Here is an 18,343-nt window from a genome sequence, read left to right as displayed (position 1 = left end):
ACCTGCGTTTATGTAAGAATAATACTGTCAAGTGGAAGAAAACGTGGGTAGGTATCTAAAGCAGTATAATGTGATAAGAATCTTCATGTTCATTTAGCAAACCCTTACTGACCTCCTCCTGTGCACCAACTGCTGGAGTTACCAGGGTGGAATAGACAGACCTGGTTCCTGCAGATGCCTCCCCGTTAGCCTTTTGAAAATAAGTAAGGACAAGCATTCCATGTGGCCCTAAGTTGGTTCAGTGTTGCCTTGCTCATCATCGGCTTTTCGAGGGGGGGTATGACTGAGTGGATTGGTGGTGCTGGTTCTTGAATTGATAACCGACAGCTCAAACTAAAAAACTGACTGGCATAGCTCGTTATATATGACACAGGACTGACAGTGACTTGGCATATAGCAAGTGCACAATAAATATTTGTAAAATGAATATTGTGACTTCTTTCTTAGAGGGGAGCTTGGTTTATAACCTTTCGGCTTTTTGTTTTGTTTTTGAGAGAGGGAGTAGGGGAGGGACAGGGACAGAGGAGAGAATCTTAGGCAGGCTCTACATCCAGCACAGAGCCCCATGCGGGGCTTGATCCCATGGTGGCGAAATCATGACATGAATTGAAATCCAGAGTAGGATGTTTAACTGACTTAGCCACCCAGGAGCCCCTGTAATCTTTTGTTGTTGTTGTTGATAGAAGTTTTTTGAGGAGGGCCTGGGTGGCTCCCTCCTGGGTGTGGAGCCTGCTTAGGGGAGTCTTTTCCTCTCCCTCTGCCCCTCCCCTGCCAGCACCCTCTCAAAAAAAAAAAAAAAGATTTTTGAGACTTTGATGAAAACTGGATCCTTATGTCACGAAGTTATGTGTGTGTGTACGTACATACATACAATGGTACGTGTGTGTGTATACGTATGTAGAAGAAATTTTGTGTATGGTCTTAGGGGTCCTTTGACTTCCCTAAAACCCATGATAGACTCACCAGTTTCCTGCTATAGAAGCTTAGGTAAGATAAATGTTTCAGAGAAAAAAGTATATTTATAACTTCTTTTTTCTTTTTTAGTTTAAATATGGAAAAATTTCTTCCAAACATAACGGGAGCGTGAAAAAGGGTGTTATTTTTGCTACCTATTCTTCCCTTATTGGTGAAAGTCAGTCTGGTGGTAAATACAAAACTAGATTAAAACAACTTCTGCATTGGTGTGGTGATGACTTTGATGGAGTGGTATCCTTTTCAATAAATGTTTTTATGTTTTTTAATGACACAAAAGTGCATGTGAGAATAAACCTTTGGAAAACTACATCCTTAGGTTAACTGCAGTTGCTAGGATGAGAGCTTTTAGGATAGCTCAGCATCCAAGGGGTCAGAAAGTTGATTCTGTTTTGTAGCTGCCATATAGGAGGCCAGTATGTAAGCTCCTGGTTTAGGGAAATGTTAAGAGGTGTGGGACATGATGAATGCTATATTCCTCTTTTTGGGGATTCACGGTGCATATTGATATAGTAAAGCACCTGAGACGACTAAGGGGAAAAAACTGAACTTAGTGATGTTCAAACCTGTTTACCCATGGCAAACCTTTTGCTGTCCTGCATTAGGAATGCCAGTTTTTAAAATGCTCATTAAGTTAGTTACCAATTGTACTTCTACTTAGAGAATTTGCCAAAATTGTGTGGTGGACCTTTCTTGCCAAGGTGGATCCTTTCCTCCATTCTAATCAAGAATTAAATATCAGGTTAATAGAAATACCCAAATCAGAGGTTGCCTCTGAGACTTGAAAGGGAGGGGTTACGTCAAAGAGAGGCACGTAGAGGGCTTCATTTATGTTTGTGATCTTAAAAAGAATCTGAGGCAAGTAAGGTAAAATGTTACAGGTTTTACAAAGCTGTATGATGGGTATGTTGGTATTATTTTAAAAAGTTAATGCTCAGGGGCTTATTATCCGTGGCAGCTCTCCCTTCCTGATTATCTTGAACTTGGCCCACTCCTCTACCACAGAAATTTGGGATGTTCCCCAAGACCTTAAGGAAATAAAAGTTAAGTCTTCTTTAAAGATTAGAAATACTTGCTACTGTGATATGTTCCTTAATTCACTCTGTACAGATAGTCTTTGACGAATGCCATAAAGCAAAAAACTTATGTCCTGTTGGTTCTTCGAAGCCAACCAAGACAGGCTTGGCAGTTTTAGAGCTTCAGAACAAATTGCCAAAGGCCAGAGTTGTTTATGCTAGTGCCACTGGTGAGTTGTTATTTTATTTGAAAGATACATGTGTGAGTTATTTATTCAGCTATAACATGTTTTGTTTTGGGATTTTTCAGGTGCTTCTGAACCACGAAACATGGCCTATATGAACCGTCTTGGAATATGGGGTGAGGGAACTCCATTTAGAGAATTCAGTGATTTTATCCAAGCAGTAGAACGGAGGTAAGGTAGTTTATGGTATACACTATTTGTTCTCAGTTGCAGTTTAAAAGAGGTGTTACTGCTAAAACCTTTTCCACTTATATTAAAGCCCTACTATATTTAATGATAGTTACTGTGTGTTTTAATTTTATTCAGAGGTGTTGGTGCCATGGAAATAGTTGCTATGGATATGAAACTTAGAGGAATGTACATTGCTCGACAGCTGAGCTTTACTGGAGTGACCTTCAAAATTGAGGAAGTTCTTCTTTCTCAGAGCTATGTGAAAATGTATAACAAAGCAGTCAAGCTGGTGAGAAGTTATTTCTTAATTCCTAGTATTTTTAATGTCTGTCAGCCCACAAGAGTATATTTTGCTGTAAAACAACAGATAAATCACCAGATCCTTACTTTCCTAATTTTCTAAGCTTTCTCTTTGTTAAAGTAATTTATTAGGAGAAAAAAGCTATTGGGGAGCCTGGGTAGTTCAGTCGGTTGAGTGTCTGACTCTTGATTTCGGCTCAGGTCATGATTCCAGGGTCATGAGATCGAGCCCCGCATCAGGGTCTATGCTGGGTGTGGAGCCTGCTTAAGATTCTTTCTCTCCCCCTCTGCCTCTCTTCACCGCTTGTGCACGTGCGCTTTCTCTCTTTCAAGTAAATATAAATAAGTAAAACAACATAAAAAAGCTATTTACAATGGGGTGTCTGGCTGGCTCAGTCGAAGAGCATGTGACTTGATCTTCAGGGTTATGAGTTCGAGCCACATTTAGTGTAGAGATCACTTAAATGCATAAACTTTTTAAAAAGCCATTTATTTAAGTCGCATAGTTTTAAAATTACAGTGTAACTATTCCCTAAAATGACTGTAGTTGCTAAGAAGAGTTTCGAGGCAACTGTGAACATCCTGAAAAACATTCGTTTAGAGCTTCCCAAGCTACTGAAGTTGGTTTATTAAATTAATGTTAAGTAGTCTTGCACCTGACATTATTTTGCTTGAATCGGTCATTTTTAAAAAATGTTTATTTTTTTTTGAGAGAGAGAGAAAGTACACGAGCGGGGGTGGGGTGGGGGGGAGGCAGAAAGGGAGACAGAATCCCAAGCAGGCTCCATGCTGTGCACGTAGAGCCTGATGCGGGGCTCGAACTCCAAAACGGTGAGATCATGACCCGAGCCAAAATCAGGAGTCGGACGCTTAACTGAATGAGGCACCCAGGTGCCCCGAATCAGTGATTTTCAAATAATGCACACTTACAGATGAAATATCTAAAATGTTGATTGTGTGTCTTCAGTGGGTCATTGCCAGAGAGCGATTTCAGCAAGCTGCAGATCTGATTGATGCTGAGCAACGCATGAAGAAATCCATGTGGGGTCAGTTCTGGTCTGCTCACCAGAGATTTTTCAAATACTTGTGTATAGCATCCAAAGTTAAAAGGGTTGTGCAACTAGCTCGAGAAGAAATCAAGAATGGAAAAGTAAGTTGAAGAACACATTATTAGATTTATTCTTTGGTTATGTTTTCTAGTCTTGTGTGTTCAGGCTTTCTGCTTGGAAAGCCTGCTCTTTCTGAGAGTTATAAAAGTATTAATGTAGTCAGACTTTAAAATACACATTTCTTTAAAGAATTTAGATAGCTGAAAAGAGTATAAAGAAATAAACCACTATAATTTGGCCATTCATAGATATAACTACTGATGACATGTGGGTATTTATTGCCATACAGTTTTTCTTTTCAGCAAAATATAGATATACTTGAAGTCCAAAGAACTGAGGCAGGGGCTTTAATTATGTCCACTGCCGTAATCCTATTTTCCTAGCTAAGTTTTTTACACATAGTAGCATGCCTCAGATATATACAGAATAAATAAATGAGCACGTATGTACAATAATGGGTCATTCTTGTTTGAAATCCTTTTTCTTAACTAAATATGTAAAATACATCTTAAGAAACCACATGCGTGGTATTATTTATAATTCTGTTTTTCTCTCCAGTGTGTCGTAATTGGTCTGCAGTCAACAGGAGAAGCTAGAACATTAGAAGCCTTGGAGGAGGGTGGAGGAGAATTGAATGATTTTGTTTCAACTGCCAAGTAATGTTTTTGGTTTTAAGTTTTTATTTAGATTAGTTTTAAGTGTTCGCATTTCCTGGAGGCAAAAGTTTTGATTCATCCTTAACATCATTAAAGTTTTTCTGATCTTAGTTTTTGCAGTTCTGTGCGATCCATGACAGTATATCCTTTGGAAAACAACATACGAATGCTCAGTTGTTAAGCATTTTGACAATATTGTGCCCAGTATTTGAACTAATGGAAGGGTATGATTTTTGTCTTGTAGATCTTGGAAATGTGTGACAGCTTGGATTAGTTTCTGTTTTAGTTTCAGCTTTGTGTGTTTGAAATTACCATTATCCACACGAACAATAAGTAGAGTTTGCCCTAGTTTAGTAATCTGTGTATAAAAATTGCACGCAATCATGGGATATTCAAAAAGAGTTTTAAAAAGTTTTTAGACATCGTTTCTCAGTTTATTTGCCTACCCTAGCCATGTTAACTGTGGTAGTAAAATTAGCAAAGTAACCTTTGCCCCACCTATCTTTTGCCTCAGGCGATATATTCAAGTGGTTCCTTTTAAGGTGGATATAATCCAAAACTGCTTCTAAAAACAAAACATGCACCTACTAATCTGTTGTCTTTTGTACTTATGTGCCTATTACTATGTTGTTTAAAATGGTAGGAGCTAGTCACGGGTGCCTATCAATGGCTAGTCCAAATTGAGATACGCTGTGAATGTAAACACAGGAGATTTCATTCAAAGACTTAAAGTATATGTTTTACATCTCACTGATTGCATTTTGAAATGATACATTGATATATAATAGTAGAATATGTCCTGAAATGTATTATTAAAAAACGTTTTTCTAGTTTTCTTTTACTTTTTAATGTAGTTACTAGAAAATGTAAAAATTGCATATTTGGCTTGGCCTGAACTTTATTTCAGTTAGCGATGACCTACAATATTAAAGTTATTTCAGCTGGATTATCACTGTTTTGTAAAACTGAACAAAGTATACAGTATTTACTTTTTAGGAAATGTATTTTAAAAATATATTCAGTAAGACTTTATATATAATAAACTATTTGGCAAACTGAACCACTAATTGTCACTTTTTTTCTCCTATAAACAGAGGAGTGTTGCAGTCACTAATTGAAAAACACTTCCCTGCTCCAGATCGAAAAAAACTGTATAGTTTGTTAGGAATTGATTTGACAGCTCCAAGTAACAATAGTTCACCAAGAGATAGTCCTTGTAAAGAAAATAAAGTGAAGAAGCGGAAAGGTGGGTTTTTTTTCTTTAAATGATGTTGAAAATAGTGTAAATTTGAGCATTTTGAAGCAGCTATATTTTGGGATTGAGCTGCCTTCCTTAAATTGGCATGTAGTTGTATATTTTCACTGTTGCCTATGTAGTTTTGAACACACAAGTAACTCCCTGTTTTAAATTAGGACTTGAACAATTTGGTGCTAGGCACTATATTAAGCACTGGCCATGCATTGTTTCATTTAACCCACAAGGGATCCATATGAAAATAGGTCTTGCTTTTTGTTTTCTAGACAGAGGACACTAAGGCACAGAAAGATTAAGAGGTTAAGGAATCTCCCCAGGTTCACATAGCTAGTGGGCAATACACAGCAAAATCTGGGCCTTGCTATTGTTATAGCTGCATATGCATACACACATATGGTGTTTTTACAGTCTTTAAAGAGTCATTTGTTAATTTATTATTTTTAAGAATACACTCCGTGCTTACTAGACATTTTATAATATGCAAACTTCAGCTTGTGTTTAGATGCTTGGTAAGATGTTTGGCTTTCAGAAGTTAACTTCTCAGGCACCTAGGGGGCTTAGTCGGTTAAGTATCTGACTTCACCTCAGGTCATGATGTTACCATTCGTGAATTCGAGCCCCGCATTGGGCTCTTTTCTGACAGCTCAGAGCCTGGAGCCTGCTTTGGATTCTGTGTCTCCCTCTGTCTGCCCCTCCCCTGCTCATGCTCTGTCTCTCTTTCTCTGTCTCTCAAAAATAAACATTAAGAGGGGTGCCTGGGTGGCGCAGTCGGTTAAGCGTCCGACTTCAGCCAGGTCACGATCTCGCAGTCCGTGAGTTCGAGCCCCGCGTCAGGCTCTGGGCTGATGGCTTGGAGCCTGGAGCCTGTTTCCGATTCTGTGTCTCCCTCTCTCTCTGCCCCTCCCCCGTTCATGCTCTGTCTCTCTCTGTCCCAAAAATAAATTAAAAAAAAGTTGAAAAAAAAAATAAAAAAAAAAAAAACATTAAGAAACAAAAGTTAACTTCACAGGCTTTCTCTAGGACAGTGATAACTTCCATTGGAATGTCTGTGATGCTGTGTATTCTAAACACAGTGGCTGATACTTGAGCCTTAATTTTTTTTTTATCTGTTGTAAGTACATGTTTTTCACATTTTTTAAGTTTATTTTGAAAGAGAAAGCACGCGAGCTGGTGAAGGGCAGGGAGGGTGGAGAGAGAATCCCAAGCAGGGCTCAAACCCACGACTCTAGGATCATGACCTGAGCCAAAATCAAGAGTCAGACACTTAACTGACTGAGCCACCCAAGTGCCCCTACATTTTTAATATGCTTGAAAGTGGGTTGGTTATTATAATTGAGAACATTTTTTTATGGTAGTGGCACAAAAAGTAATGCCGTGTTTTAGAATCAGTGGCCTCTTAAATGGTCGCGTGGTCGTTTCCCTTTGCTGAGTTATGTTCTTACCATATATATCATTAATATGTGAACTTTTAATGGTTTGTTCCAGATCTCTTTTCTGAATATTCAGTAAAATAATTCAAATCAGCACCTTGTTTGATTTCTAAAATGGTGTGTTACAGATTTTTTTTAAGTATTCCATAAGTTATTTTTTTAAGGTATTTTATTTTTTAAGTACTCTATAAACCTATAATTATTAGGTCTGTTCTCTCAACCTGATATGCAGTTGGATTGTGTGAAAATGCCAGAGATTCTGTTTTGTGTCTGTTGTCCTGAATTTGTTTTGAAACATATTTAAAGGCAGTCTTGGATATGTATTGACATGTTTCATTTCTTCTTAATAACTAAACTTAACCTGATTTCTTATGGGAGTCCTAAAAGGTTAACACTTATGAATTTTATGTACTTAAGGAAATGTTTTTCCTCTGTTTTCTCCTGTGATTTAAAAACTTTTTTTTCTAATGTTTATTCATTTTTGAGAGACAGAGCACGAGTGAGTGAGGGAGGGGCACACACAGAGAGAGATACAGAATCTGAAGCAGTTTCCAGGCTCTGAGCTGTCAGCATAGAGTCTGACGTGGGGCTTGAACTCACGAACCATGAGATCATGACCTGAGCCGAAGTTGGATGCTTACCCGACTGAGCCACCTAGGCGTCCCCTCTGTGTTTCTCATTTGAATAGCTCATGAGTTAAATGTAATTTTTTGGATATTTAGAATAGTGTGTTTGGGCTGACTGTCTTGTTTGGGGGTTTGAGGGTAGGTGAAGAAATAACCCGAGAAGCCAAAAAAGCACGAAAAGTAGGTGGCCTTACTGGTAGCAGTTCTGATGACAGTGGGAGTGAATCTGACGCGTCTGACCATGAAGAAAGTGACTATGAGAGCTCAAAAAACATGAGTTCCGGAGACGATGATGACTTCAACCCGTTCAGAGATGAGTCTAGTGAGGATGACGAAGACGGTAAGTGTGTCGGTTAAATATAAACTAAAGGATACTTATCTCTGTGTCTGAAATGGGATATATATATATATATATATATATATATATTTTTTTTTTTTTTTTTTGCCCCCTGTGCAGTACAAATCATCGCACAGATTCTCATCTTTGCTTGGTGGACAACTCCCAAGCTTGTTTGTCTTTTGGTAGTTTATCTCATTTATGGGAGATGGTGGCCTCCGTTTTGTGTAGTGCTTTTTAACCTCAAACTCTGGCATTGTACCTTATGGTGTGTTGGATGTATTACTGGACCAGTGTAGCTGGTGACAATTATAAGTTACCAGTTAATACAGAAAATTCAAGTGTTACTGCCTTTGAAGATTCTGCTTCGTTCACAAATGATTTGACACATCTCTTCTTAACTTTCAGATCCCTGGTTAATCAGGAAAGATCACAAGAAAAACAAAGATAAAAAAAAAAAGAAAAGTATAGATCCAGATTCTATTCAAAGTGCCTTATTAGCATCAGGTCTTGGATCAAAACGACCTAGTTTTTCATCTACGCCAGTAATTTTGCCTGCTCCTAACAGTGCACCAGGTATCTTAAGAGGAAGCTTGCTTTGTCCTTGAAATGTACTTTTTAAACAAAACATATTTAAACTTTGTACTGATTTTTTTTTTTTTTTCTTACCAAATGTGCCTTATCTAGCCAACAGTAACACCAACAGTAACAGTAGCCTTATAACAAGTCAGGATGCTGTGGAAAGAGCCCAGCAGATGAAGAAAGACCTACTTGATAAACTAGAAAAATTAGCTGAAGACCTCCCTCCTAATACCCTGGATGAACTTATTGATGAACTTGGTGGCCCTGAGAATGTTGCTGAGGTGAATATGACTCGATCAGGGCTGTGTCTCTCCTTGGTCTTTTTTTTTGTGTTCCTTTTGGCCACTTCCAAAATGCTGAGGAATGAGTGCTATTTTGGATATCATAATAATGTGTCTAATTTTCTCTTAGATCTTAGAACCTTGTTCTGTATTTGTCTTCCTAGAGTCAGTGAATTCTTATCCTTAGTATCTGGTGTTTACCCAACACTGATCTGTTACTGCACCTGTCATGCAGCCTTTGTGATCATTGCCCCACATCTGCTTTCTCTGCTGGAATCTGAACTTCTCCAAACCAGAGATTGTTTTGCAGTGTTCTCTCCCCCAGGGTGCCTGTGCAGCCCAGGCTGCACGGTACATACTGGCTTCATCATCCCCTTCTATCCCCCACCACGTTTCTCTAATGAAGGAGTCCTGGGTGTCCTGCGTCTTAATCAGGTCACTTAATTGTAAGGACACTTTGGTTTTTCAGATGACTGGCCGCAAAGGGAGGGTTGTAAGCAATGATGATGGAAGCATATCTTATGAGTCAAGATCTGAACTTGATGTCCCTGTGGAAATACTAAATATTACAGAAAAACAAAGATTTATGGATGGAGATAAGGTATGTTTTTCTGGGATGCTTTTCAATGAAAAGAACAATGCCCATATGTTAAAATTAATGTTTAGGGTTTTTGTTTGGTTTTGTTTTTTCTTTTAAAAGAAACTACATGTTGTGGGGGTGGTTCAGTTGGTTAAGCTTCTGACTCTTAATGTCAGCTCAGGTCATCGTCAGAGGGTTGTGGGATTGAGCCCCATGTTGGGCTGCCAGGATGAACTTTCTTGGGATTCTCTCTCTCCCTCTGTCTTTGCCCCCTCCCTCCACTTCTCTCTCTCAAAATAAATAAACTTTAAAAATAAATAAAAGAAATTGCGTTGAAAGTTGTTGTTATTCTGTATTTTTTAGTAATTGCACATACTGCACATTTTACATTTTCATTATTTTCTCACAAATTGGATGTAGTAAGTATTTTCTATTGTGCACAAAATTAAATGTGGATCTTAATAACTTTGGAGACTTTCTACATTTTTAATCAGAATATGAAAATACTGAGTTCTCACAGGTCATCTTAATGACTTCACATCTAATGCTACTCTCCAGTGTCAGTCTAATTTTGAGTCTAAAAATACATTTAAGCACACACAGATTCCTGATGGTCTTTGGTTTTGCTGATTCTTACTGCTGTGCCGTGTCATATTAGGGTGATTCTTCTGAATGACGTTTAGATTGGCTTGCATACCTCACCGTTGTGGAGACAGACCTTGGTTGCCTCCAGAGGCTCTTTGTATAGCCTCTTACTGTTAAGTAACCATCAGTCAATTTTGAGATTCTCAGACTAGTTCTTCCGCATTTAGTTGGAATTAACCATAAGCATTTGCTGATGAGATTGCTAAAAAATAGGAGTGCCACTTAAACTTAATTCCTTAATTTAAAAGGTAGAATAAAATCTTAAATCTTTACTCACATTTTTCTTTATATTTCAGTGAGTTTTTCTGCCTTTGCAAATGAAATAATTGAGGATAGTTACCATTATCAAAGTCTTCTGGAAATACATTTATGTACTTTAAAAATTTATTTATTTTGAGGGAGAGCACGCATGAACGGGGGAGGGGAAGAGAGCCGGAGAAGGAGACTCATAAGCAGGCTGTCTGCTGTCAGCATGGAGCCCTTCGTGGGGCTCAGTCTCACAACCATGAGATCATGACCTGAACCAATATCAAGAGTCGGATGCTTAACTAACTGAACTGACTGAGCCACCCAGGTGCCCCTTATATTTAAAAGCTCATGCTACATATTTTAAAGATTGTAGGAAGAGGTATTACCAGTTGTGCTATGTACTTTGTTTCATGAATTTTTGCCCATGTGCATTGGGAGTTGTATTAGTTGGAATTAGTTTTAGCTGTTAAATGACAGAAAATCCAAAATCATACTGATTTAAACAAGGTAGAAGGTAATTTCTCCCATGTACAAGTTTGAGTATGTAGACCAGGGCCATTAAAGCTCCTTGAAGACTATGCCTCTTCTGTCTTATTCCTTTAATATGTGGGCCTCCATTTTCAAGTTACCTATTTTAGATTCAGTCATAATACCTTTACATTTCATCTAGCAGAGAGGAGAAAAAAGAAGAGCACGTTCTTGACTTTGAAGGACATTACTTAGATGTTCGTATCACCTACAGCCTACTGGAGTATGCCCACAATTAGCTGCACTGCAAAGTGAGAAATACAATCTTGATTCTGGGCAGCCGTGTACCTGCCTAATTTGGGGTTCCATAATTGAAGAAGAAGGGGAGGATAGGTATTGGTGGACCACTAGTACTCTAAGAAATTTACTTAGGGTACGGGCCTACTTGTCTTTGTGCAAAGGTGATTATTTTTTTTCCCCCCTTACATTTAATACAGAATATTGCTATCATCTCAGAAGCTGCCAGCTCGGGCATTTCATTACAAGCAGATCGGAGAGCTAAAAATCAAAGGCGACGGGTTCACATGACTTTGGAATTACCCTGGAGTGCTGATAGAGCAATTCAGCAGTTCGGTAAGTTCCTACATTGAATATCACTTAATAGATAGCTAGGGATCATTGGGGAAATGTGTACATATCAAAACCTATATTTAATGTCAGATATCTTAAAGCATGACGTATGTGTAATTTTGGAGTGGAATTTGTATTGCATATACCTAAAAATCTAGAATACGTGAATTCATTTCTTACCTGTTGTGAGAAATGTAAAAGAACTGTGTTGGATTTCTTGGGGGTTTCTGGCATTATATCTAAGAATAAGGTTCCTTGGGAATATCTTCATTATAGATCTTCAGGATGTATGTGGTCTCTGTCAGAGCACCTGCCACCTCATGTCCTTTTCAGCCCTCAGTGGCTTTACTGAAGGCATATTACTCCTCCCTTGCCCTACACATTCATGTCCCTGTGACTTGATGATTTAAAAAATAAAAATTTTGGAAGAACCCAGAGTGACTTTGCTTCAGAAACATTGTGGTTAACCCCAAGTGGGGCAGCAGTAATAATATGTTTATCATTGGACAGTTCTGTGGCAGTTTCTGTCCTTTTGTAAGGGGGGAGTAGTGCTCTGAATATGGATGTTGTTCAAGCGAGTGTTTTCTGTTTTGTGCCTTTTGGAGAGTCACAGTAATTGTTACTTTTTTTTTAAAATATTTACTTATTTTGAGAAAGACTGTATGAGTGGGAGAGGGACAGAGAGGGAGGGAGGGAGAATTCCAGGAAGGTTCTACAGTATCAGTGCTGAGCCCGACATGGGGCTCAATCTCATGAATCGTGAGATCGTGACCTGAGTTGGAAGCTTAAACGACTGAGCCACCGAGGTGCCCCAAATGTTACATTCTTCAGTTTTTCTCTTAAAAGTTTCCAGATACCAGCTTGGTGTTAAAATGCTAGAAATCGATCTCAGAATACTTTGTGTATAGGGAACACATCAGTATTTTTAATGTCTTTACAGGACGGACTCATAGATCAAACCAAGTCACTGCTCCCGAATATGTGTTTCTGATTTCTGAATTGGCAGGAGAGCAAAGATTTGCTTCTATTGTTGCTAAAAGACTTGAGAGTTTGGTAAGTTTTTGAAGTTGTATAGTTGTGTGTAAGAGATGGTGAATGTTAACCTGTCTTCTGTGCCTTGATTGGAAACTTTCTGTTTTGATAGGGAGCACTTACACATGGTGACAGAAGAGCAACAGAATCTAGAGATCTGAGCAGGTTCAATTTTGATAATAAGGTACATTTCAGCTTTCAGTATCTCTGAAAATTTGTGGTAGTGTCTAGTTCTCTGGTGAACAAAAAGGGGAAGTGGTTACTGTTTAAAACTTAAAACCGCCTCCTCTTATGTTTTTGCTGTAAAATGATAGCATCCTGTAAGACACAGATTTTCCCATATCAGACCTTTGGTGATCAACTCTGCAGTATAATCGTATTTTCATCCTTATTAGGAAATAGGAATATAATAAATACTTGTGAATGAATCAAATGTGAATTTAAAGGAAGTTATTTATTGGACATCTGCTTTCTGCTATTGTGTGAACTAGCATATATATATATATGTATACACATACATATATATACACACACGCACACATATATATGTATATACATATATATAAAGTCCTGTCATTTTTGAATCTTTGGTATCATACATAATAAGTTTTATAGCATTCAGCTGGTCATGTGATTGACGTGTAGCAAGTGCTGGACTTGCTTGGTTGACTTTTGTTTTTTATTGCAGTATGGAAGAAACGCTTTAGAAATTGTCATGAAATCTATTGTCAACCTGGATTCTCCTATGGTATCACCACCTCCGGACTATCCTGGAGAATTCTTTAAAGGTAACTTTTAAAAATAATTACTCAGGGGTGCCTGGATGACTTAGTCAGCTAAGCGTCCAACTTTGGCTCAGAACATGATCTCACAGTTGATGAGTGGAAGCCCCACATGAGGCTCCATGCTGGAAATGCAGAGCCTGCTTGGCAGTCTTGCTGTCCCCTCACTGTCTTCCCCTCCCCCATTCACACTTTCTCCCACTCAAATAAACTTTAAAAAATAAAAATAATCACAATAGAGGAAAACAAGTACAAGGTAGGCACTAAAACTTATTCTGACATGTGCTGTTGTTTTACATTTTCTTTGGATGTAAATTGTATAAAATTTAGAAATTAAAGGTTAACAGACACCTAAGTTGACTTCTTACAATCAGATTATTAAATTTCATTTATATGAGGTATTTTTTGCCATTGGCAGTTTATTGCATGTTAATACTAGATTAATAGAGGAAAGTGGATTTGTTATGTTAATTTAAAATGACTATGCCAGGTAGCTTTTAAATTTTCATTTTAGAAAGTGCCTAGGTAAATAATCTGTGGAAGTTGGTACAGGATGTACATAAAACAAAATTAACCATGTATTAATAGTTGTTAAAACTGGATGATGGGTTATGTGTATCTGGTTCATAGAGTAATTCTTTTTATGTTTCTATACGTTTGAAATTTGCATATTAAAAAAAAAGCCCCAGGTAGTGCTATAGAAATTCTTTTGACCTGTCTTGCAAATCTTTAGAATACATTTTCCCCATGAATGTAAGTAGTCTAGATGATTTTTATTTTTGATGATTTATTTTATAATTCAGAAAGTTATGAAAATACTTTGGAGGGGGTGCCTCGATGGCACAGTCGGTTAAGCGTACGACTCTTGATCTTGGCTCAAGTCATGATCTCATGGTTTGTGAGTTTGAGCTCCACATTGGACTCTGTGCTGATGGTGTGGAGCCTGCTCAGAATTCTCTCTCCTTCTCTCTGCCCCTCCCCCGCTAGTGTACACTCTCTTTCTCTCTCTCAAAATAAATAAGCCTTTTTTTTTAACGTTTATTTTTGAGGGAGAGAGAGTGTGTGCAAATGGGGGAGGGAAAGAAAGAGCGGGAGACACAGAATCTGAAGCAGGCTCCAGGCTCTGAGCTGTCAGTACAAAGCCTGATGCAGGGCTTGAACCCATGAGCCATGAGATCATGACCTGAGCCGAAGTCAGATGTTTAACCAACTGAGCCACCCAGGCACCCCTCAAAATAAATAAATCTTAAGAGAAAAGAAAATATTTTGGCAAATATGTAGATGTAGGGTATTTGAAACATTATTGTAGAGTTAGAATTTTTCACTAGAAAGTCCTTTCCAGTTGAACCAGTATTGGTTCATTATTTAGTATTGGTAATAAGCTATATTGACATACTGGCAAGGATGCTTATAATCACTGGTGGCATTTAACAAAGCAAAAACTACAGGGGCACCTGGGTGGCTCAGTTGATTGAGCCTCCGTCTCTTGATTTTAGTTCAGATCATGGTCCCAGAGTTGTGGGATCAAGCCCTGCATCAGGCTCCTCGCTGGGTGTGGAGCCTATTTAAGATTCTGTCTCTCCTTTTGCCTTTCTCCATCTCGTGCTGCCTCTCTCTCAAAAAAAGAAAAAAAAAAAAAAAAAAAAAAACCCAAAGCAAAGAACCAATTAATTCTTTTCCTCTTTCTCTTTTTTCTTCCTGTTTTTTTGTTGTTTGTTCTTTGTTGTTGTGTTTAAAATGACTCCCTCATTTGTTTCTTTTTTTTTTTTTTTTTCATTACATGTTACTTGGGACACCTGAATGGCTCAGTTGATAAAGTATGCAACTCCTGATCTCCGGGTTGTGTGTTCAAGTCCCACGCTGGGTGTGATTACTTAAAAATAAAATCTTAAAAAAAATAAGTAAATTACATGTTACTCACAAGCAATGAAAAAAGTCAAAGTATATAATGAAGAACCAGTACTCTCCCCTTAATCCCCCCCTTTCTCATCTGCTGAGGTCACAAGTGTTGACAGTCTGAACAAGGACCGCCTTCTACATCTTTTCTCCTTGTTTGTCTAAACACAGGGCTTTTTTTTTTTAATGTTATTGATATCATGTACAGTGTACTTTTCTCATTTAATAACATAGACCCCTCTTAAAACTCAGTAGCTATAGCACTAACATTTTTTTAATATTTATTTATTTTTGAGACAGGGAGAGACAGAGCGTGAACAGGGGAGGGTCAGAGAGAGGGAGACACAGAATCTGAAACAGGCTCCAGGCTCTGAGCTGTCAGCACAGAACCCGACGCGGGGCTCGAACTCACAGACGGCGAGATCATGACCCGAGCCGAAGTCGGCCACTTAACTGACTGAGCCATCCAGGCGCCCCTAACATTTTTTTTTTTTTAATTTTTTCTTTCTGTTAAATTTTATTTATTTGTTTTGAGAGAGACAGAGATAGCATGAGTAGGGGAGGGGCAGAAAGAGAGAATCCCAAGCAGGCTCTGCACTGCTAGCGCAGAGCCCAGTGTGGGGCACGAACTCAAGAACCACGAGATCATGACCTAAGCCAAAATCAAGAACTGGACGCTCAACCAACTGACCCACCCAGGCGTCCCAGCACTGATGTATTTTTAACATTTGGATGATACTTTATAGCTAGCTTATACAACAGTTTTTTAATCACTCTCTCATTGGTATTCAGGTGGTTTTCATTTTTTTGCCATCATAAACAGTGATGAAATTATACAGTTATCCTTCTGTACAGATTTTCTTCCACAAGACTGGTTTCCAAAAAGGAGGATTTTTGGCAGCAGAGATCTCTGGCTGCAGAGTTGTCACCTACAGAATTTAAACAGTTTTGTGTGTGTAGCAGAGTACTGATTGATTCATTAAATGTGTAAATAGGATGCAATCATGCTTTCCTATTGACTCTGTTCCCTTAGACCCTCATTCTGTAAGTCTGGTTTGGACTCTGGACGTCAGTAATAAAAAGCCCCATAAACTAGGATGCATGGGTGGGTTCATCGTCCGACTCTTGCTTTCGGCTCTGGTCATGATCTTGTGGTTCATGGGTTCGAGGTTCACACTGGGCCTTATGGTAGCAGTGTGTAGCCTGCTTAGGATTCTCTCTCTCTGTTCCTTCCCTGCTTGGGCATGCTCCCTCACTCTCTCTTTAAATAAGTAAATAAATATATAAATAAACTTTATTTTTAATGATTCTATTAATTTTTTGAGAACGAGAGAGGGTGTGAATGGGGGAGAGGCAGAGAAGAGGGAGACGCAGAATCCAAAGCAGGCTCCAGGCTCTGAGCTGTCCGCACAGAGCCTGACACGGGGCTTGAACTCACGAACTGTGAGATCATGACCTGAGCCGAAGTCCAATGCTTAACAGACTAAACCACCCAGGTGTCCCAATAAATAAACTTTAAAAAAAAAAAAAAAAAAGGCCCCATAAACTGCCTTCTTAGTAACATAATTCAGAACATGTTAACTAACTGTTACACATTTTGCTTTTGTACCACCTTGTCACAATGCTGATGGATAACATTTGAGAGGGAAGCAAGATTAATAGCTTGTTTACACAATTATTTAATCAGCTAGTCGTCTTTACGTGTCCAAAATTGTTTATGGCCTGTGGGTGACAGCTGCATAACCAAACATCTCCACTTCCAGTGACTTCTATTGGGAAGATGAGATCTTTTAATGAAGTAATATAGTGTGAAGTTTGAATACTATAGGATTTTGGAGTGCCTGAAGACCTGTGGGGATGGCCATTTAATTCAGCTAATAGGAACTGTGAAAAATACTTTAGGCTGTGTTTTAATGCTAGAACTTGATGTAGTTTGGTCATCTCACAGCTCATTGGGTCATTTGGGCTATAAGGTTTTTCATCAATTTCTTGACAGATGTTCGACAAGGACTGATAGGAGTTGGCCTGATAAATGTAGAAGATCGCTCAGGAATTCTGACTCTAGATAAAGGTAAGAGTATGAGTTTTGTACATAGACATAACTGTTGCTGTATCATTACAGCCCCTTTTGTTTATACTTTTGTCAATTTGAAGTGTCAAGTTTGTACTTCTCAATCCCTCCTCAGTGCTCCTCCTAAACCACTCTGGCTGGTTTTTGCTAATGTGGTTGTTCAAAAGAGATTAAACCTTTACTATGTCCATATAGCAGCAGTTTTCAACCCAGGTTGCATGTATGATCAACTGTCAAGCTTTTAGAAAATGCTGAAGCCAGGGCTGGGGCTTAGACATTGCTATTTCCCACAGTTCCAAATGTTGTAGCCAAAGTTGAGCTTCACAGACGTATCGCACTTAGAACTTTATATATCAAGATTTCATGTTGGAGAACAAACATTCTCATGTGCTAAATTGTGTTCATACTTTCAGTAAGTGGAGTTGAAGATGCAGAAATTCAATAGGATCATTATCTTTTGGAGTATGTATGTGGCCATACTAATTGTTAGAGGTAGACATGGTCAGGTTACAGCTCTGTTCTGGGAGCAGGGGGAAGTCAAGGCTGTGAGGGAAGAGCATGGGGGAGAAAGGAGACTTGGCCTAAGCCTAGATGAATGAGTTTTTTCTTTTTCCTTTCTTTCTTTTTTTTGATGTTTATTTTTGGGAGAGAGAGACCGAGCACGAGTGGGGGAGGGTCGGAGAGGAAGACTCAGAATCTGAAGCAGGCTCCAGGCTCTGAACTGTCAGCACACAGCCTGTTGTGGGGCTTGAACTCACGAACTGCGAGATCACGACCTGAACTGAGTCATGACCTGAGCCACCCAGGCGCCCCATCTTTTTTTGTTGTTGTTGTTAATTCCAGGGGCGAGTAGATTTTATTTTTTTAAATTTTTTTTTTCAACGTTTATTTATTTTTGGGACAGAGAGAGACAGAGCATGAACGGGCGAGGGGCAGAGAGAGAGGGAGACACAGAATTGGAAACAGGCTCCAGTCTCTGAGCCATCAGCCCAGAGCCTGACGTGGGGCTC

At 38.8% G+C, this 18,343-nt stretch overlaps 1 protein-coding gene across 5 annotated transcripts in view; it reads left to right on the top strand.

Moving 5' to 3' along the window:
- The window catches only part of SBNO1 (strawberry notch homolog 1), a 59,474-nt gene that overhangs the window by 24,318 nt on the left and 16,813 nt on the right, over nt 1–18,343 (top strand). For all 5 annotated transcript variants that reach the window (XM_040444019.1, XM_040444021.1, XM_040444020.1 and 2 more), the window contains 16 exons: nt 1,045–1,206; nt 2,083–2,218; nt 2,299–2,404; nt 2,540–2,693; nt 3,672–3,854; nt 4,372–4,469; nt 5,564–5,715; nt 7,923–8,120; nt 8,526–8,693; nt 8,805–8,980; nt 9,450–9,581; nt 11,420–11,555; nt 12,493–12,605; nt 12,697–12,768; nt 13,273–13,372; nt 17,259–17,333. In XM_040444019.1, coding sequence (XP_040299953.1) covers nt 1,045–1,206; nt 2,083–2,218; nt 2,299–2,404; nt 2,540–2,693; nt 3,672–3,854; nt 4,372–4,469; nt 5,564–5,715; nt 7,923–8,120; nt 8,526–8,693; nt 8,805–8,980; nt 9,450–9,581; nt 11,420–11,555; nt 12,493–12,605; nt 12,697–12,768; nt 13,273–13,372; nt 17,259–17,333 — 2,161 coding nt within the window. The remainder of the gene's footprint in view (nt 1–1,044; nt 1,207–2,082; nt 2,219–2,298; nt 2,405–2,539; nt 2,694–3,671; nt 3,855–4,371; nt 4,470–5,563; nt 5,716–7,922; nt 8,121–8,525; nt 8,694–8,804; nt 8,981–9,449; nt 9,582–11,419; nt 11,556–12,492; nt 12,606–12,696; nt 12,769–13,272; nt 13,373–17,258; nt 17,334–18,343) is intronic.

This window comes from Herpailurus yagouaroundi, unplaced genomic scaffold (genome assembly GCF_014898765.1).
Source record: "Herpailurus yagouaroundi ecotype Mexico unplaced genomic scaffold, PumYag 191, whole genome shotgun sequence".
Classification (NCBI taxonomy): Eukaryota; Metazoa; Chordata; class Mammalia; order Carnivora; family Felidae; genus Herpailurus; species Herpailurus yagouaroundi.
The sequence above is the reverse complement of the archived record's forward strand: the minus strand, read 5'-3'. Positions and strand labels throughout refer to the sequence as shown.